The sequence below is a fragment of the Sus scrofa genome, chromosome 12 (genome assembly GCF_054392235.1).
Source record: "Sus scrofa isolate SSC_HxYL_T2T_F1_AM1 chromosome 12, Sscrofa_HxYL_maternal_Yorkshire_Landrace_v2.0, whole genome shotgun sequence".
NCBI lineage: Eukaryota > Metazoa > Chordata > Mammalia > Artiodactyla > Suidae > Sus > Sus scrofa.
Window position 1 is genome coordinate 47964612 of NC_139394.1, and position 22152 is coordinate 47986763.

At 38.2% G+C, this 22152-nt stretch overlaps 1 protein-coding gene across 26 annotated transcripts in view; it reads right to left on the reverse strand.

Annotated features, from left to right (window-relative positions):
* Positions 1–22152, reverse strand: part of NF1 (neurofibromin 1) — a 267698-nt gene that overhangs the window by 125913 nt on the left and 119633 nt on the right. For 18 of the 26 annotated variants that reach the window (XR_014821450.1, XR_014821449.1, XM_084985250.1 and 15 more), the window contains 13 exons: positions 21476–21637; positions 19914–20163; positions 19045–19118; positions 18743–18826; positions 11727–12167; positions 11039–11178; positions 10652–10774; positions 10119–10202; positions 9015–9131; positions 8243–8424; positions 7916–8127; positions 6306–6467; positions 6085–6188 (listed from right to left, as the gene is read on the reverse strand). Coding sequence is in view for 24 of the 26 variants with exons in the window: in XM_084985250.1 (XP_084841376.1) it covers positions 6085–6188; positions 6306–6467; positions 7916–8127; positions 8243–8424; positions 9015–9131; positions 10119–10202; positions 10652–10774; positions 11039–11178; positions 11727–12167; positions 18743–18826; positions 19045–19118; positions 19914–20163; positions 21476–21637 (2135 nt within the window). In the remaining 2 variants the exon portion in view is untranslated. The remainder of the gene's footprint in view (positions 1–6084; positions 6189–6305; positions 6468–7915; positions 8128–8242; positions 8425–9014; positions 9132–10118; positions 10203–10651; positions 10775–11038; positions 11179–11726; positions 12168–18742; positions 18827–19044; positions 19119–19913; positions 20164–21475; positions 21638–22152) is intronic. The other 8 variants (XM_084985251.1, XM_084985246.1, XM_084985241.1 and 5 more) reach the window with 1 other exon arrangement.

Here is a 22152-nt window from a genome sequence, read left to right on the forward strand (position 1 = left end):
AGATTCGTCTCTGCTAAGCCACAATGGGAACTCCTACTTAATGGGGTTTAAATTTTACCCAATGGCGATCAAAGCCACAAACCCTTATTTGAGCTTCCCAACTGGCATAGTCCGAACTCTCAAAACACGTTCCCTGTGAAAGTCACTGCTGAACTCTTATCATATGTCTTATCTCTCTTACTAAACTGTAAGCTCCTTAAAGGATGTAATCATGTCCATCGCCTTAAAAACTAGCCCATGCAACAGAAGAAAGGGTGGGGGAAAAACTGTAATTGCAATGTATACATGTAAGGATAACCTGACCCCCTTGCTGTACAGTGGGAAAATTAAAAAAAAAAAAAAAAAAACAACTAGCCCAGTACCTTACCAAGGCAGTTCCGGAGCAAACACTTGTTTTAATCTCTTAACTAGTAATTTTCTACCTCTCTACTAATTTATATATTACATAAAAGTTTGGGACACTCAAGTCATCATTCCAGATTCCATGCAACTTACCATGTGGTGCAGCATATTGATATATAAGAGTCTGGAAATTAAGGTGGCCTATAGGCAGGGAAGATTTTGTGGAATAGGTGAGTTCTAAAGGTGGGACAGAATTTGCATAGGCAAAAAGAAGTAAGGATATTTTGGAAAGAGGGAGGCAGGATAAATACTCAATTTAAGGCAATAAACATTTAGCATACATCTACTATTTGCCATCTTAATGCCAGGTGCTGAGGATTCAACAATAATTGGACTTTGACCTTCCCAAAGAGAGGAAGGACAAGTACACACAAGTAGTGAGTATAATAATTCAAGGACATAAAAGACAAAATAGCAAACCAGAGATAGACATGACTAATTCTCATGGCTGGGGGTTGCCAGAAAGCCAGAGGCAGAAAATGAACTTGGAATATATCAAGAACTAAAAAGAGACTGTTCTAAATATGGGAACTTGATGCAGAGAGATCATTTAGGAAGCCATAATAGTTATTCAAATCTGAGACACGGAGATCATGGGAGCTTTGTGGTATGAAAGAAAAGATTAACAGGTTCTTTAACAGAGCCAGAAGAGATTCCTGGAAACCTTGACAGTTCTTATCTACCTTGTGGGAACTTTTTTTTTAATAGTCAACACAGCAGCAGGTATGCTGCAGTCTCTTTCCGGTGTCCCTCTAAAACATCTAGCTCTCCTACCTCCCATATGCCAATGATAACTTGTTGGCTATTCCACTAACTCGTCTGTGTTCAATAATTTAAGCGTTTGTGTATGTAAAATTTTTCCCTTTGATTTTCAAAGAATTAGCTTTTGTTTTATTCTACTGTTTTCCAGTTTTTCAATTTCATTGATCTAATTTTTATGTTTTTCCTTCTGCTTGGTTTAGGTTTATACTGAACTTTCTCTAGTTTTCTAAGATGAAAGCTTAGGCCATTCATTTTAGATTATTCTTCTTTTCTAATGCATGCATATAATGCTGTAAGTACTGCATTTCACTACATCCACGCATTTTGATAAGATGTACTTTCATTTTCAATCAGTTTTTTTTTCTTTGCATTTCAGTTTTGGAAATTTCTATTGACCTATCTTCAAATTCACTTAGCCTTTTTCAGTTTTATCCAATTGTACTGAGAAGCCCACCCAAAGGCATTTTACCTTTTTGTTATGTTTTTGATTTCTAGCATTTCTTTTTGATCTTTTTCCTCAGAGTTTCCATCTCTATTTAAGTTTTAACTGCTCTTGCAGGTTGTCTACTTTTTTCCACTAGAGCCTTTAACATATTAATTAGTTACTTTAAATTCTTAAGTCTGAAAATTCCAAATTATGCCACATCTGAGTCTAGCTCTGATGCTTTTGCTTTGTCTCTTCAGGCTGATTTGTCTTGCTTTTTAGCATGTTTTATAATTTTTTGTTGAAAGATCCAAAACATGTCAGGTAGCAGAAACAGAGACAAACAGGTCTTTACGTAAAGTTTTATGTCAATCTGGCTAGGACCTAGGTTGTATTTAATGGTTGCTGTAGCTATAGGTGTCAATCTCTTCCAGTGTCCTTGTGTCTTTCTTCCTAGTTGTCTACGCTTCCCTAGAAATTTCTTCTTAGGGTCTCTGTGTTGAAGTTCTTTGCTGTAAACCATTATTAGCACACTGGAGTCCTGCTGATGTAGTAGAGTAGTGAGATAGCTGGGGCGGGGATATAGTCCATAATCTTATGCTTAAACCTCCACTGTTTTCTTGGGCCAGGTTCCCTGGGCTGTGACCTTCAAAACAATGTCTTAGCTGCTTTTTTTCTCCCCTTATGTGAACCAGGAAAGGTAGAAGAGGCTGAAGTTGGGTACAACTGCCCATTCCTCAGGTCAGATAAGGCTCTGGTAGTTTCCCTTGAAGGCAGGCCTTTTAAGGGAGAACAGAACCCTGAGGGCATATACTTTTTTTTCTTTTTTTTTTGGTCTTTTGTCTTTTCAGGGCCGCACCAGCAGCATATGGAGGTTCCCAGGCTAGGGATCTAACCAGAGCTACAGCTGCAGTCCTACACCAGAGCCACAGCAACTCCAAATCCGAGCAGCATCTGCAACCTACTCCACAGCTCATGGCAATGTGAGGCCAGGGATCAAACCCGAAACCTCATGGTTCCTAGTTTCCTGTGGGCCACGATGGGAATGCCTTTTTTTTTTGCATATTCTAACATGGTTACTTTTCCCCTTTCTCTGCCCAGAGTACAGGGGATTTTTCTCCGATCTTCACCATAAGAACCTGGTAGAATTTATGGAAGTCAAACTCACAAAAATGTAGGGGTTCCCCTAACACAAGGCCCCAGGAGTTTTTTGAGTTTATTTTTAATGGCTATACCTGCAACATATAGAAATTCCTGGGCCAGGAACTGAATCCAAGCTGCAGCAATGCTGGACCCTTGTGACACATTCTGCCAGGCTGGGGACTGAAGCCTCACCTCCAAAGCCACTAGTCATGCAGTCAGATTCTTAACCCACTGTGCCACGGTGGGAACTCCCCTCTAGGAGTTTTAATTCTCAAGCTAATCCACAATCAAATCTCCAGCAATTTGTCCATTACAGTCTAGCTGCTCCTACCAGATACCGACTCCAGCTTCTCCCAGTAAGCTGGGATTCTCTGAATTTGCCTGTCACTCCAGTTTTTTCCTCTTTTTGGGGGTGTGGGGGTGGTTTGCCCTTCGATTCTCTGATGAATCTAAGAAGAAATGCTGATTTTCTGTTTTTGGCTTTTTTAAATTGTGAACATGGGAGTGTCAACTTCCAAGCTCTTTACATATCATAGAATGCTTCAGTTTGATTTTAAGAAACATGAATACAGGAAGTTTGTCACCCAGTTCTTCTCTGTACCACAGTACTTAGTACAGGAGATTTCTTTTAGGCAGTTAGTTCACTCTTTCACTTGGTAATTTTTTAAACTTCAGAAAGTAAAATTGCTTCAAGGTAAAAAAAAAAAAAAAAAAGACATTAAAAGAACATTGTTTTTAAGTTTTAATCTACAATTATTTAACTATTTTAACAATAATCAGTTAATTTAGTGCCAAAGTTTTGATTAGATATTATTGTTATACTTCAGCAAAGGTAGAGCCAAAAATATAAACTGATAGAAGCTTCCAAATAATTTAGAAAAAGCAACCATCAAAAAGCTTTGAACTTGAAAATTAAAATAATGTTATGGCCTTAACAGAAAGACAAGATATGGGGCTTAGAAAAAGCAAGCATAAAGCAATTATTTACAATTTTACTCAACAAATACTTATGAAATGCCAACTACAAGCCAGATACCATGCTAAGTATTCACAGAAGGATATAAATATGTATAAGTAGGAGTTCCCACCGTGGCTCAGTGGTTAACGAATCCGACTAGGAACAATGAGGTTGAGGGTTCAATCCCTGGCCTTGCTCAGTGGGTTAAGGATCTGGCGTTGCCGTGAGCTGCGGTGTAGGTCACAGATGCGGCTCGGATCCTATGTTGCTGTGGCTCTGGCGTAGGCCGGCGACTATAGCTCTGATTAGACCACTAGCCTGGGAACCTCCACATCCCACAGGTGCGGCCCTAGAAAACACACACACACACACACACACACACACACACACAAAAAAAAAAAGATGTATAAGTAAAAGAGCCAATTGTCTAAGCGAGAGTTAAATTCATAAAATACATTAGCATAATTCAATGTTACCATGATGGTGTAGAACACACAGTAAAGATTATTTCTTTGTTCATGTGTCGTATATGCATATGGGCAGCACCTGGGGACAGGTAGAAAGCTTCACAGAGACAATGGTTTTTTAATTGCAACTTGCATTACCCCTTGGCCTCGTTCCCTTCTAATTAACTTCTCATTATAGGAGTAGGAGTGAGATACATTAAATAGTCAAATATGCTCAGTTCAGTGCCATCCCCTCCACTCTAGATACGTCTGCCTCTAGAAAAGATATATTCTGGTTTTCTCTCCACTTCTGACAAAAGGCTTGCCAGCCCCTGTGAGGGAAGCCTGTAGTTACCCAGCTCTGCAAAGGATGGGGAAGATGATTCTAATTCAAGGTATGTTAGTAAGCCTATATACCCACAAGATCTAAAGCCAATTTTTTCTTTTCTTTTCTTTTTGCTGCATCCATGGCATATAAAAGTTTCCAAGCCAGGGAATCAAACTGACACCACAGCAGTGATTCATGCAGCTGCTGTGACAACACCAAATCCTTAACCTCCTGTGCCACAAAAGAACTCCCAAAAGCCCCTTTCTGGTCATTTTTATCAGAAATAAAGAAAATAGCTGATTCCTGGGTGCTTCCTTCCCATCCTTCCTCCTCCTGCCTTTTTGGTTTTGAACTTGGGGAGGGAAAAGGGATATTATTTATTAGGCAACTCCAATCCCAACAAACCCATGTGTCAAGTCCCTTTAATCTGTGGCGTTCCCGTTGAGCCCATTGTTGCTCAGTGGGATCAGTGGCACCTCTGGAATAGTGGAACGCAGGTTTGATCCCAGGCCCAGCATAGTAGGTTAAGGAGCCAGCATTGCTGTAGCTATGGCATAATTTGCAACTGCAGCTTGGATCTGATCATTGGCCTGGCAACTCCATATGTCTCCATATAACGCAGGTTAAAAAAAAGAAAAAAAAAGTATAACATGTGCATATTTCAATGGAGTTAAAGTACAGAGATTACATCAAAGAATGACAAGAGGTGACAGCAGATTAGTCAGATGACTGTATTTTTTCTTGCAGTCAATGGGGAACAATCACACTTTATTTCTAAGAAAGAAAAGTGACTAAAAAATTTAGGTTTTGGAGTAATTCCTATAGCGAATGACTTGCAAATAAAAAGATTATGTTTTGGAGTTCCCACTGCAGCTCCAGCAGGTTAAGTACCCAAAACATGATGTCCATGAAGATGCGTGTTGGATCCCTGACCTCACTCAGTGGGTTAAGGATCCAGCATTGCTGCAAGCTGCAGTGTAGGTCACAGATGCAGCTCAGATTCAGTGTTGCCACAGCTGTGGTGTAGGCCTACAGCTGCAGTTCCTATTCATCTCCTAGCCTGGGAACTTCCATATGCTGCAGGTGCAGCCATAAAAAAAAAGAAAAAAAATAATGCTGTGACAATAATTAGAAAGTTACTGCAAGTCAATGAGATCAACAGATATGGTATTGGCTAAATAAATTATGATACTGCCAAACCACAAAACATTACTCAGAGTTAAAAAGAACAAGGTTCATCTTTCTATACTGACACAGAACAATCTAAGACACATGGTTATGTTAAAAAAAAAAAAAACCAAGTTGTGAAATCATGTATACAATGTTACCATTTACATTAAGAGCTCACATTGTAACATAGTTTCTACAACTAGAAATATGTATATGTAAATGCACTAAAAAAGGACAGAACAACAGCCTAACCAGTAACAATGCTATGTCTCTAGGGGTGATAGCCAAAGGCATCTTTAACGTTATCTGTAATTTTCTTTAAGAAAAATGTATTTATGTGTAACTTTTATAATTAAAGACTAATTTTAAGAATCAAGGGGAGAAGTTATGAGGGCCTTGTCTCAGTGGTAATGGAAAGTGGAGAGCGGTTGCAGATGATGGGATGACAAACCTGGTAGGATCCACTTCAAAGCTAACATGTTGCCAATCAGAGGATGTGATCACAATCCGTAATAAAGGATCCAGGAGTTTCTGTAAGTAGGTAGCACCATATACCTAAAGAATACACAAGGAGCAATTTACTATGTCTGCTCCGAATATCTTGCTCTGTATATTCTACACACAATCACTGTTTGGCATACCTCCACACACAAAAAATAAACAGATACAAACCTTGAAACAGAAGGTCATTATTTTACTGGCTAAGCTGTTGCCTCGGAAAAGAGTCTGCATGGAGTCTGCCAATTCTACTTCCTTAGAAAACATGTTCCAGAGCAGTTGGTAGAGTAAATGCCGAGAGTCAAATAGAGTCACTAGAACTCGAGCTAGTTCATCCTGAGAACAAAACAAAATTGTGTTAGTGTAAACAGTTGCATTTTTCCTTAAGCAGGAAACTGAAAGGCAAATCCAAAGCTCATAACTGCCTGCTGAATAGAGTACATGGTGACTGATAAAGTTTTCCCCTGGGATTTATCTGGGTGCATCTGTTTATGATAGATGACTGTCTCTAAACACCTACAGTAGCTACTAATTCTAAAGATTACACGATAAAAGGTAAGAGAGGCCAAGACTTCATAAGAAGATAGAAGAAAAATCCAGGACTCAGATCAAATTCTATGACAAAATTTAAGAAAATAGAATGAGAAGATGACAGCAAAGAATTTGATACACAGATTATTTTCTTAGAAAATCAATGAGAGGGAATAAGACTTTGGTGACCACAAGGGTTCTACTCCCTTCTCATATTGTCAGGGAAACTCAGTGAATGCTGAACATGGGCTAGGCAAGAAATAACAAAAATGGAAAAACTATGGGATTTGTAGCAAGTCAAGAAAAAGACCTGGGCCATGCATTCAGAACCAAGAAATTAGTAAGATTTACATAGAAAGTGGGGGTGGGTGGCTCATTCCCATCTAGTATCTAAATGATAACCCTCATAATTCCCCATAGTAAAGAGTTTTATTTTTGGTACACTCAAGAAAAAAATAAACGTGATAATAAATCAATGTTTAAGCACACATGTTGGGAAGAGATTTAGAGAGAACAGAGGTAGCCATAAAAGACGGCTCAAACTTCAACCAGTGACAATGAGACAGGCTGGGACGTGGGACCCTTTGCTGCAGTGCTTGCACCTAGACAAATGCCTCCTGGAGCATCAGAAGACCAAAAAACTACAAGGAACTAAAAATAACTGTGCATGCCCAAATGGGCAAATTATGAACAATAAGATACACTAAGACCAAAAACCCAACCGCCACTTCTGAGGTGCCAGGAGCAAAAGCAGGTACTACACATGATCCCTGAACCACCCAGGGGGTGGGCAGACCACCGAAGCCATCCCTGCTGCCTGACCCCTGGACACATGCCTATACTCACCCCATTTAAGGGACCAGCTTGCCTCTCCTCAGGGAGTAATCAAGGGAACTTGCTACTTGTTTTCACTCCCTCGTACTGCAGCTTGAGTCCCATTAAAGCCTTGCCTGAATTTCTCATCTGGCCTCTCACCAATTTCTATTGATTAAAGAGTCCAAGAACCCGGGTCAACAACAACAAAGCTGAGATCATGGCCTGTAGCTCCTCTAACTCCTGTCTGGTCCCAGGATTATTATAATCTGTTATTTGAGTAAAAGAAAAAAATTAACACTCCTAACTATAGATAATCTAGAAGCCAAAGGAAACCCAATATTCTGCTCTACTTCCTTTAGTTTAAAAAAATCACTGAATGAATGTTAAAGCATCTGCTATATGTCAGGCACTGTTCTCCTCTTACTCAATGAACTTACCCACTGAGAACAAGGGACCACATTGGCCAGAGCCATAGCTATAGGAAGCTCTCCTTGATCACCCATCATTGTGACCAACTCCACCAGTCTCTCAAAACGATCTGCCAACACCGTTTCTGCAAGTGTATCAAATTCTGTGCCTTGCTGAAGGATTTTTGTCAGAACTTCCATAAACGTAGCTCTTGTCTGGAGATCTTTGTGATAACCTAAACCTGATATGGACAGATAGATGCAAATTTTACTAACGTGGCCTTGTTGAAACAATTTCTCTTATATGCCACATCTCTAGGTTTTAAATTTCTCTATAAAGCTTTCATTTTAGCTCACCTATGGAGTGCATGAGGCCACTGTCCACGTTAGCATTGAGTAAGTTTGACATTGCCAGAACTGTACAGTGCCTCAGTGATGCCAGCCTCCGAGACATGCCACGTTTCCTGCCACCTGTTTGTGCATTTTCATCTTCAACTTCACTACAGTCGTTCAAAAGGTTCATAAACAATGTGAAATACCTGAGAAATAAAAAGACTGACCCTTACCCAGTGAAGGTCTTATCAACCAAAAAGCTAATCAGACATTCTGAAATCATTTCATATGCACTCCAGGGGTGGCCCTGGGTAGCTGCTTCTCTCCAGTCTTGGGGTAATCAGCCAGAGTGGCTCATTATGAATGTTTTGTGCTGAGTAGCTGTTTATCCTGACAAAGCCCCATACATATGTCATGACATAAGCATCAAGTAGATGGAATGTTCCCTGGTAAATGCATCACTTTTAAAGTTTATAAAATCAGTGGTCCCAAAAGTTTAGACAATGCCATTTTAAATGATCTAACGAGGGTTTTACTGCCAATAAAAATTCACTGATCAAATTATTTTCTTTAAAAACCACAAAACACAGTTGTTTTCCTATACCAACTCTATTATAGGGAATATCGCTTCAAGCACGTGTTATATTTTGTGAGACAGCAGCTGACAGCCATAATAAGAAAGCAATGAGGTCCATTTTCCAAGCATAATCACTTGCCACTTTGATTACACTTTTTTGTTTTGTTGTGTGTGGGGCTTTGTGTTTTTTTGTTTTGTACATTTGCTGACGAAATTTACTTAAGAAATAACTGTGATTTGGCTTCCATCAATTCCACACCATCTCCTTCCTCAGGCTGCAACGGAAGACCAGCCAGGAGTGAAACTACTGCTTCCATGCTTGCCTGGTCCAAGTCTCTGGAAAAAAAAAATCAAAAAGAACAAATCTTTCAGGTTCTTCCATTTCACCCACCCCTCAAATAAAATTCTTCCTAACAGACACAAACTTTAAGAACTACCTATTTCATTAAACATATTTCTATGAAAACCTAAATAATGTGAATTAACATGCAGAGCCCAGAATGAAAAGACACTTCAAGTTGGGGAGAGGGCAACTGTAACTTTCTACAAATAATCTTGGCAAAATGACTACCTTAAATTAAAAGCACAAAGTATGGAACCAACCTGGCCTAAGAAATACATGTCAGTAGTTGTTATATAATTCATAATATTTAAATATTTCTGATATGTGGTAGTTAAGTATTTATTAGAGCAAACCTAAGCAATTACTTTTTAGAAAGACTCAAAACAATTAAGTTCCTCAAATAAAATCTTTAGCCAATCAAAAAATACAATTTTATTACTTTATTAAAAAAACACCTTTCTGGAGAGTTCCCATCATGGCTCAGTGGTTAATGAATCCAACTAAGAACCTTGAGGTTGGGGGTTCGATCCCTGGCCTTGCTCAGTGGGTGAAGGATCCTGCGTTGCCGTGAGCTGTGGTGTAGGCCAGCGGCTACAGCTCTGATTCGACCCCTAGCCTGAGAACCTCCATATGCCGCAGAAGCGGCCCAAGAAATGGCAAAAAGACAAAAAAAGAAAAAAAAAAAAAAAAACACGTTTTTATATTTTACTTTCCAACTGTAGACTATCCTTCCTAAATAGACAACTAAATCTTTCCAAATATAACATTCTCTCACATTTGTTGTTACTGAAAGTCTTCTAGTTAAAAAGATAAAGAAATAATAAAGATTAATGTCTTTATATAATTTAAGCACAAAAGCTTGATACCCCCCCAAACCAATTTCAAAACACATAACATATATGTATAATGAAGAAGTTCTAATGTCCAGAGTAAAACTACTGATATGCAGTTAAAGGTCACTTTCTTCTTTTTTCTTTTACCTTGTAAGACATTTTACATCATCATCTGCCGCTTGGTTGGATGTTCCCATGACCCAATCTGTCAGGTATTCTACCATTTTATTCCTACAGAAGGGCAGGGAAAAAGAAAACAGTAAACAATTTCTTTTAAGTCCTACATACACTGTTAGCCATAGAAGAATTTTTAATTATGCAAGTAATTTGCCAAATCCCCCAGGCAATATGATGATTTCTTAAAAGAGATACAGCTATCACAAACCTAACGGTGAGAAGGGCACAGACATGGGCAAACTTGGATACTGATTCCCCACGTTAGCTTAGCTATGGGATCTGTTGGAAACAGAATCAAATTCTTAGCTCAATAATAATTTGAGAAACGGGGACCACTGTCATGGGCCCAAAGCTTTGGGAAATCTGAAAAGATCTGAAGAGAAAAACACATAAACTGCCCCCTTTCCACCTTTCCCCTGATAACCAAGTGCCTACTATTTTTCTATACTTCATTTAAGATAATAAGATTTAGAAGACCCTACTTCGGTCTTTTAAGAACTCACCTAAATTTCATCTCTTGACAAAACGAGAGGTCATCTCTCCTTGCCATCATTACTTCGACTAACTGACACAATTTTGTTTTTATTTGAATTGCATGGACCATATTCCCAAGCACACGAACATACCTATTAGACACAGAAATAGTCCAAAAAAATTATCAGATAAAAACAAAAGAGAAGGTGTTCCACCTGCTTTAATCTCTAAAGTAAAAATTTAAATGTAACCATAACTACAACATTTTAATTCTGTTTAAATGAGAACATATATCACTTCTAGTTACCTTACTGCCACACCCTAATTTGGATACATCAAAGAAAAGGATAGCAAATTATTTGACTACTAACTGCCAACACCAATGTATGTCTGCTACCTTTCAGTGGAATGCTTACCTGACCAGGTTTAACATCATTGTTTCAATGCTAGCTTGCCCTAGGTGTTCAGAGCTGCCTTCAGTATGATTATCTAGTAAGTTCTTCATTATAGCTATGGTTTGCTCCACAAACTGAGTATTTGTGTCGGTCAATAAAACCTATACAAAGAACAAAACATGTTTGAGGATGAATGCACAGCAGACACATGAGAGAGAGATGAAGCTGCCTAATCTAAATGTCACACACATGCAGAAATGCACTTGCGGGCATATATCCAAACAGGCACAAAGATACACACAGACATTCGTACCCACACTCAAGACACTGATAACCCCAGGCACACTCATGCACCAGAGTCCCTAAAAACAGACTGATTCCTACATTAGATGCTTCTTATTTTTGCAATGTTTTTGCCTATTTTTTAAAAAATTATAAGTGGAAGTTCATGCTAGTAAATAAAATGAAATAACCTAAAGGACAAAGTCCTTACTATTTCTTCCTTTTTTCCTTTCTTTCTTTCTTTTTTTTGGCCTCACTGTAGCACGTAGTATTTCCTGGGCCAGGGATCAAACTTGCATCACAGCAGTGACAACACCCAATCCTTAACCACTAGGCCACCAGGGAACTCAAGAAAAAGTCTTCATTGTTTCAAATGAGTCACTCTATTCATAAGGAAGGGTGAAAAACAAAACAGAGGATACTTTACCTGTCCTTGGGAGTCAAAAAACTTGCTGATGGTATTCTTTAATTTGTTAAAGAGCATTGGATAAAGAGCAGGACTCAACTCTAGACCCACCAAATCCTTAACATTGGTCCGTATTTGAAGTCCCACTTTCTCATGGTTGCAGACCATTAAGGATAGCAGCCGATCCATAAATTTGCTGACAGGTGTGTCTGCGTTCCCCTCTGAGGACATCACTGAAATCATGGAACCCTTGCGTTCACTGACTGGGCCCATGGGTGGGCTATAGGTTGCCAGGCCAGAATTGCTTCTCTGCTGTAGGCACACTCCCCCAAGGGCACAAAGGAAGCCAGTCATGTTGATCCATTCTTGCAGGGAGTCCGTGTCAGACAAATCTATGGATCCTCCTCCGCTCACATGAGACATTCGCCTCTTAACAATGGTTTTATGAAGGCTTTCGGCAGCCTAAACACAAAAATTTTATGGAAAGCATGAATTCAGCCTAAATTGGTTGAGAGATTAAACAAAATTACCTTTTATCCCATACTTCTTCCATGACAAAAGAACATTTTTTACATTAGAAAAAAAAAAAGAAAGAAATCCAAGTCTTCACTCTGTCATTCCTAGTCACACCATGGTATCTTACTGCTTGAGGACAGAGAAGCCTTAAAAGAACTGAAGGTGGTGACAAACACAGATCCAGTATCAGATCTAGAAGGTGGTGATGGCCTGAAACTCAGAAAGGAATATACTCTGAAAAGATTTGCTTACATCAATTCCTGGACACAGAGGCAAGACCTGTGCTGCTTCAAGAAATACAAATATTTAGAGATTTTTAACCAAGTAGTGTGTGTACTTATTAACTTAGTGACTTGAACTTAACCCAAGTTCAAGTGCTCTGGGACAAGCTTTGTAAACACCGTAAACATTGTATTACTGTTAACATAGACCCTATGTGGCAAGATGAAAGTAACCAAGTTGATAAGTGAAAGAGAGTGCAAAGAAGGACAAGAGAAAGACAAAAATCAATAGGAAAAAAAAAAAAATCATACTCTACAAGAGTTTATAATGTGACAGAGGGGGAATCTTCCAAGAGTTCTGATCCTTTCAGTTTACAGAGTAGAGATGAGAAAGAAAAACTCTTACTATATATGGCAAAAATTTTTCAATTTCCCTTATATACTGCTTACAAGCAATAATACTCATTACAGAGGATATATCAACCCAAGAAAGCAACCTATTTAGGGACATTCTGTGATATGAATGATGTAGAAGTACCACTGCATTTTCTTCATTATGTATGTTTTGTGGGGAAAATGGCTTCTCAAGGACTGCTTTGAATACGGAACTCTTAAAACTATTTCTTATAGCACATGAATTTACTACAGCTGTATGTAATGTTAGAATATGGCTACATATCTCTGCTGTCATGCAGCACATGATCCCTTTTAGGACTGATGTTATCAGGTATTTACGCAAGCTCCCTCATCAGGAGTTAAGACAGAGTGTGGCTCAGACAAGGATGACTTAATGTGGAGCACAAAGAACCACTGGATACACTGTTATGCTTTGATAGAGTAAGCCTACTTGACTATGAGGTTAATTGGGATAAGTCAGATAATAAATCAATTTCTCACCGTGAACAATCAATGCAATAACGAATCACTGGTATCAGACCTAAACTTCACTGCAAAAGAACTTGTAGACTGGCTTATAAGCAACAATGCGAAAGAGCAGATATATATGGACCAAATTTACATATTGAGATTATCGAACACTGTCAAGTGATTCTGAATATTTTTAGCAGCGGAAGGATGACTAAGTACTTGGCATACTGACTACATTTCGGCTGCAGCACAGCTGAAACACTGTAATTTGAAAATTCATGACTTACTTCCTTTATTCATCAAGATCCAGCACCACTCAGACATAGCTTTAATCTGGTTTCAGCTCTATGGCCAAGCGTTCATACTCAACAACAGTGTACTTGGCGTTGATGTTTATTTAAGCATTATGGAATATTGTATTAGCAGCTAAGGCTCAGCTATCTAAACAGAGTTGTTGTTGTTTTTCTTTTTTTTTGGGGGGGGGGTTGTTTGTTTGTTTGTTTTTGGCTGCCCCATGGCCTATGGAGTACCTTGGCCAGGCAAGGCTGGATCCTTAACCCACTGTGCTGGGCTGGGGATCAAACCTGCGTCCCAGTGCACCCAAGATGCTGCCACCCGCTTTGCGCCACAGCAGGGATCTCCTAAACAGAGTTCTTTTGCATCTTTATTAAACACTAATCTTCCCACTGAAAATAAGAAGAGGAAGAAGAGCTGAGAAGCCCAGCTTCGTGACCTTGGTCACCTACTGCTAGTCCTCAAAGCAGTGATGACAGTGAAACCCATCAAAGTGGAGGCAGAGATACTGAAACTGATGAAGATGAACAACTTATACACAGAACCAAACATATGCAACAGTGACTTTCAGATGCAAAGAAATCCATGCAGGGACGTTCTGACACAACTGCCAACAGTGGTAAAGATAGAAGGAGTGGGCTTGGTAGCAATAGTAGGCATAGAAATGGATCTAGCAATGAGGTGGATTCTTGTAATGCAAGCCAGTCAGCTAGCTGGGAGCCCTGGCAGTGAGGTATAGTCAGATAACACTGCAGATTTAAAGCCCTTAAAGAAGATGAAGATGACAATCATGGTCATAATCCTCTTCAAAGTAGTTGTGGTACAGATCTTCAGACCAGAAAATTAAAAAGTCAAGCAGGCACTTGTTTAGGGGATTCTCAAGCAAGCAATGGTACATAAAAGGACCTGGTTTTTAACACTGAGTCAATGCCATCAACAGACAATCAAATACAAACACCAGATGCCTGTTCACACTCTGAAGATGCAGAACATATTTTAGACAAAATGAATGCTGCACACGTAGCATAAGCATCTCAGGAATCTTATAGTATGATTCGCACTGGGGACTTTCTTGGGAGAATATCGGAAATGATTTATTTGTCAGCAATCTTGCATCACTCAATTCAGCATCACTAAAGGCAGCATCACTACCACCACCACATCATCACCACCATGATGGGCATGTGACTGACAAGCTAAGTGTAGATGACGTCAACTGCAGTAGCTCCCAGGTTAGTACAAAATCAGAAGAAAAATATGGCTGATTCTAATAGTGAAGAATCTGGGTGTGGAAAGGACCTAGTTCAGAGTAATTCACATGCAGAGCTAACATCTCATCTCACACAACAACATCTTGCCAATTCAGCATCTATTTACCATAAATATCTTAATCAAGGACCTACAGTTCATAAACAGCAATTAGAAAGTAACTCTGTGAAAGACATTAATCTGGACACTATTTGCAAGAAAGGAAACACCTTGTTGTGGGATATAGTCCAAAATGACTATAGTTATTCTTTCTTGAAGGATTATTAATCCTTAATAAATGAAGCAGAGAAACCTCTCTGTTCCTTAGTATGTTGGTTTATAGATACACAAATCTGAATGAGATTCACTGAAGGTTGCCTTGAAAATGTAGGAAACAACAGGTGTATAGGAATTTAAAAAACTTATGCAACAAAGTTCATTTTGTGTATTCTTATCAATGAGGTGTGGTGAATTAACAGCATTTAAAGTACCATTATCGACTTTTTTTTTTTAAAATAATTGTGATTTTCATATTATGTTTGTAGACTTTTCCCTCACAGGGTTTATATTTTACCACTGTTTTGCTGGGTTTTGTTTTGTTGTTTGTTTTTTGTCTTTTTAGGGCAACACCCATGGCATACAGAGGTTCCCCAGCTAGGGGTTGAATCAGAGCTGTAACCACTGACCTACACCACAGTAACACAGGATCTGAGCCACATCTGCGACTTACATCACAGCTCGTGGCAATGCCAGATCCTTAACCCACTGAGTGAGGTCAAGGATCGAACCTGCATCCTTATGGATACTAGTCAGATTTGTTTCTGCTGAGCCACAATGGGAATGCCTATTTTGCTTTTTTTTTTTTTTCCAGTACTTTTTGGCACTTTTCTTGATTAGATCCTCTCCAACAGAAACAGAGGAATAATAGTAACACTTATTATTTTTTTGATTCTAGAAATACGGTGGTGATTATACTGTTTCCAAATTTTAGTTGAATGTTCTTAAACTTTGTCATAGTATAATATGAGAAGTTAAATAAGTGAAGTTAAACTGAAGCTGAAACATAAATATTATAAGGTTTGTTCTTTCATTTGTGGGATCTTCTGTTTCATTCATTCATTTGCCACACCCATGGCATGTGGAAGTTCCCAGGCCAGGGATCAAACATGCGCCACAGCAAGGACAATGCCGAATTCCTAACTGCTAGGCCGCTAGGAAACTCCCGTGTCTGACTTTCAGAGTGCATAAAGAATTAGGTTAGCGTTTTTCTTCTAGTTTTAATTCTGCTGTATATTTATATACCTCTTATCGGGGCTCAAATGTTTCTTGATTTTCCACAAGTTTCTTGATTTTCAGTTCCACAATTTCAGGTTTCCCTTGTCATATATTGCTTTGATAATGTTCCATTCTTTGACATAGTGAATTCCATTATCAGCTGAAAATATATTATATTATATATTTTCAGCTTACCTTTTTGCCCAGGCCTGATATAAATGTCTAACTTTATTGAATATTTAAGTGCTTCAAAATATTTTATCTCTAACTGAATTAGAAAAAATAGGTACAATATTTTATTTCTTACTTTTGGTCTTTAAAGGGCTATAATTTGACTATCACAACAGAAAAATTGCTTTTCACGTAGATATAAGAAACCACTAATAGATCCCTGTTAGTAGATCAATTTCCTCATTCGGTATATATTTTTCAAAAGGAATATTTTTAATGGATGGATGATAATTCACCTCTATAGTATAAATACCTCTATAGTAGTTCATTTCAAAATGTTGTCTTTCAAAAGTCTTTGTGAAACTACCAGTTTTTAATGTAGTGGTATCAGTTTATATTCGCCATATGTGCATTTGCATACCTTGTGACCCAGCAATCCCATCCTTAAGTGTGTACCTTACAGAAATAGATCCCTAGGTCAGCAAAAGACACATTCAAAAATGTTCATAACAGCACTGTTCAAAATAACTAGTCTCGGAGTGCCCGTTGTGGCACAGTGCAAACAAATCCAACTAGGAACCATGAGGCTGCAGTTCGATCCCTGGCCCTGCTCAGTGGCTTAAGGATGTGGCATTGCCATGAGCTATGGTGTAGGTTGCAGATGCGGCTCAGATCTCGTGTTGCTGTGGCTGTGGTGTAGGCTGGCAGTTATAGCTCCAATTAGACCCCCTAGCCTGGGAACCTCCATATGACGCCGGTGTGTTCCCAAAAAGCAAAAAAAAAAAAAAAAAAAAAAGGTCTCTGTATGGCTATCCAATGCCAAAAAAGGAAGAGAAAGGAAAACTAAATTGAGGACTGTTGAATGAAGTAATATATTGCAACAACAATGAATGAACTACAACTGCACAGAATAGTGTGGCTAAATCTCACTAATATTATGTTGAGTGAAAGAAGACAGATATTAAGAATATGTTTCTATAGCTTCATTTATATAAGTTTAACAATAGGAAAATGATTGTATTCAGTTGATGGCTACCCTTAGTTGTTAATGACTGGAAAGGGCAAATGAAAAGTTCTGGGACGCTGGTAATGATTTCTTTTTTTATGTGGGTGTTGGCTGCACAGGTATGTTTGCCTCCTAATATTTTGCACTGTCATTTCAATTTACACATATTTTTGTATGTGTATTACACTTCAATTTTAAAAAACTATACAAAGATGCAAAAAATTTAAAAAGTAAAAAAATCCAAACTTAAGATTAAAGCATACACATTTTTAAAGAGAAACCACATATTTTTGGCACAGACTAATATAATCAATCAAGAATATCAAATTCCTTTAAAAACTTTGATTTACTTGAATGAACCTTGCCAACACTATGCCAAGTAAAAGAAACCAGTCACTAGAGACGACATATTGTGTGATTCTATTTATGAGAAATGTCCAGAATAGGCTACTGAAACATAAAGTAAAATAGTGACTGCCTAGGGCTGGGGGCAAGGGTGTGGGAGGAAGGTTAAGGATGATAGCTAAAGAGTGTAGGCTTTGATTAAACTGTGGTGATGGATGCACATTCTGTGAATATACTAAAAAACCACTGAATCATACACTTTAAACAAATGAATTATATGGTATGTGAATTATATATCAATAAAACAATTATCAAAAAAAAATTCTTTCATTCTAAAGCTACATGCCCTCTCCAAATAATATTAGGTACAGACTTTTGCTTCAAAAAACACAACTTTTTTTTCTTGTTCTTATTAACCAGGACAAGAAAAAAAGGGAATCTAATGAGTTTTTCTAAAATACCTAATAATAAGAACAATGTGGGCATTACAAATCAAACATACACAAATATCAATTAATTATTAATTTCCAGGGTAACTGATGATAAGAGTTGATAAATAAAATGTCCAAACTTTAAAACTTTATTTAACATGTGGATTCAATCTTCTGGCCACCAGATCTCTTAATTAGAGTATCTAATAAAATAGTAAAATATATTATTTCAATTTTATTTTTCTCTACCTCTACTGTCCCTTTCCTAAAAATTCCATGAAATGCTCTGATGGCGAAAGAAAAAGAAAAGAGGGGAAAGGAATGGTCTCTACCATAAATCATCTCTAGCTCAGAGGTGCCCAACATTTCTGTAATGATGAAAGCATTTTCTACCTGTGTTATCCATAGCAGTCAATTTCCACATGTGGCTATTTTAGGACAAAGAAACTGAATTTTAATCATATTTAATGTTAATTAAGTTAAATTTTAATTTGACTAGTGGCTACTGTACTAGTGCAGGTTCAGATGAACCACATCTAAATGTCATTCTTAAGACAATTATGTTATTATACTAAGAGTGACTCACAAAAGATTACTGAAGTAAAGTACATATATTTAGCAGACAAAATTGACTAACAGACAAAATTGACTTCACAAACTCACCTGGCCATCTTCCATTTTGGCTTTCGGGTAGTTGAGGATTAGTTTTGTAGCTTGTTCCCACTTTGCATGCGTATCTTCCCAAGCCTAAAATGAAGGCAATTACCACTTGAAAGCAACTTTAAACTTAGATCTAAAAATCAGTAACAGGTCTCAGGCTTGGTGCATATTTTAATATCCTACTTGTAATATGAACATATCTTAGATTTGCTTTAAAAGCTATTCCTGGCCACAAACATATAACATGAGGCTTCTAAAATTGAGGGTGGAGGCCTGGGAGGAATATTCCGCTGCTAAGGGCATACCTCAGTATTTCCTGCAGTGGGATGCTCAATTCGCCGTAGCAGTGCCATCACTCTTTTCTGAAGTGCTGTTCTTCCTAAGCAAAGACAAGAGCAAATCAATTTAGAGCCCTGCTTGCCAATGGAGAACCTGGCAAGTCCAACCCAAAAGGCAGAGTAGGAGGAATGGGATGAATACTTCAAATGATAAAGCTGAACATTTCCTTTTAGCAGCCTCACAGGAAAAGGGTACTTAACTTGGTCCACAGCCTAAAACAGCTATTCCTACCTATATTTACTCAAAACACGTGCCAATGTTTTTAAAACTTCACTATACATAGTGCAGGCAGAGTGAATTATATAATCTGTAACTGAAAGCAATTTCTGCCAGTTTTAAAGCAAATGTATAGAGCATATTAAAACTGTTAGAAATTAAGAACTTATTTCATTTTTTTTTCCTCTTTTCTTTTTTTTTTTTTTAGGGCTGAGCCTGCAGCATATGGAAATTGCCATGCTGGGATTTGAATCAGAGCTACAGCTGCTAGCCTATGCCACAGCCACAGAAACGCCAGATACGAACCACATCTGTGACCTATGCCACAGCTTGCAGCAACACTGGATCCTTAATCTACTGAGCAGGGCCAGGGATCGAACCCGCATCCTCATGGACACCATGTCAGGTTCTTAACTCACTGAGCCACAATGGTAACTCCAAGAATTTATTTCAAATACTATTTACTATCACCTTACCTTATGCAGAAAAGGATTTCAGGTAAGCTATTTGAACTAGCCCTATAAACTTATAAAGTAGTAATCTTAAATACATCCTAGAGCAATCAGATGCCATGTGAGTGAAGGCAGACTGAGTGAAAAAAACATTAACCCACATTTACCTGTCGACATCATGTTGCTGACAGAGGCAAATTCCATAAATGTGTTATAATTGGGCAGGAAGTTGTGCACTGACACTTCATCCACCCCACACCGGATATCCGCTTCCTCACAGAGGTGACGAAAACAGGACATGGCAACCAGAACAGCTTCAGTGTCAGGGCTCCACAGAAACATGTACAGGGCCACTTCTAGTTTGGTCTGGGCTTGTCGGCATATTGGTGGGGTTCCGCTGTATCCTGCTGCACTATCCTGGGAGTCAGGAGTGGGAGGCAAAGATTTGCAACTTACGTGATTTTATTTACAAAACCCAATAATGCAACAAACTATGTACCATATATGTCTATACATAATCACACATAGGAGCTTTCCCCCTTAACCATGCTAGAATTTTCAAACCCCAAAATATCTCATCTGAATGAGAAATCAGATTATTTGGACCAACATAATACTACTATCTGTCCAATTTCAATTAGAATATATTATGCCATTCCAGATTCCAGAAATATAGATTAAGTCTAATATGAAAAATGTAAAGTACTTCTCAGTCAACTATCAATAACAAAGGAAGAGAAAGTAACACGAAACTCTATCCACCCAGAGGGAATAAACAATTATACTGCAATACTGATTCAAATAAGGACACAAATAAGAACTAAACACTGCTGCAGAAGATACACTTGGCTCTGGCAAACACATTCCCAAAACACAAACTAAAGAAATCCTCATCTACAAAATGAATGTAAAGTCTGCAGGTAAGGTTGACAAGAGCAAATACCACACTGCTTAGTAGTTGTTTTCTCCTTCAAATGAATATTATATTGTAAATTAGGGATAAAAAAAGCTTTGGTATGGCAAAGAAACGTCTGTAATGATTTGGTATTTTCACTTGTATTATGATTTATTTTTATTATACACACAAAAGTTGTAACACTTACACATAACATCAAGCAAAATGCTTTTCCTCCCAGTAAATTTGTATTTTTTTAGTTGATAAAACTTCCATACTTCTTACACGATGAATGGCCTTTCTTACAGAGATTTATAACAATTACAGCTATCAGTTATAGCTTGCTTATGCATGTTAAATAATCAAGTGCTGTTTACATATAATCTCATTTAATATTCGCAACAATTCTGGGGCAGATATTATTATTATTGTCCCCATTTTAAAGTTAAGGAACTGAGTCAGAGAGATGTTAGGAAATTGTTTAAGGTTCCAGAGGGAACACATATGGAAGTTCCCAGGCTATGGGTCAAACTGGAGCTGCAGCTGCCAGCCTACGCCACAGCCATAGCAACGCCAGATCCGAGCCACATCTGTGACCTACACCGCAGCTCATGGCAACGGCAGATCCTTAACCCACTGAGGCTTGAAGCCAGGGATTGACCCTGCATCCCCGTGGATACTAAACAGGTTTGTTTCTGCTGAGCCATGATGGAAACTCCACTAAGCAGTTCTTTACTATGCCATATTACCTGGCTGAAATTTACCAAAGTTCCTTCAGAAAAAAATACAGGGCACGGATGATGATCTAAGAAAACTACAAAAGAAGCTCCTTACCATGGATGAGTTTCCTTTTCCCCTCCGGAGAGAGGTTCCAGGAGTACAAGTACGTAGTAATTCTTCATGATCCATGGGTATCTGACTGGTATTTCCACTTGAAGGAATATCACACCCTACTCCATAAAGGAAGAGAAAGTGACAGGAACTTCTATCTGCCTGCTAGAAAGAAAAAAATAAGCCATTTCAAAGCACTGATAACCAAGAGAACTAAACACTTAATATGAGCTATTTTTCTTAATTTGAAACTATTCTGCAAAACCTCTCCTTCCAACTTGTAATCCCCTCACTTTGAGGTATATTCACTAGAAACCCAGTAGTACAAATAATGTCTGTTCAACATCTCTGAAACTCTTCTCACCTTTCCATTCCTCAAGTCATCAGAATCAATAGATTCCAGAAATGTAAATTAACATTTCTAGATCTAACATGGACATATGCAAAATGTCAACAACATAAATCTTCCACATGAAAAACATAATGTACTTCTCAGTCAATTATAAATGACAAACAATTCATCTCATAAGATTTATATCCTGTGCTATGGTCAGGATAACTGAAAGTTGGCTCTTTTGAGATAAGTTTTCTGGACCAGTATTAACACTGGTGTGCATGTGTGTTTGTGTGTGTGTGTACGCAAGTTTGTTATAAGAGTGAATTTACTGACCAGAGAACTA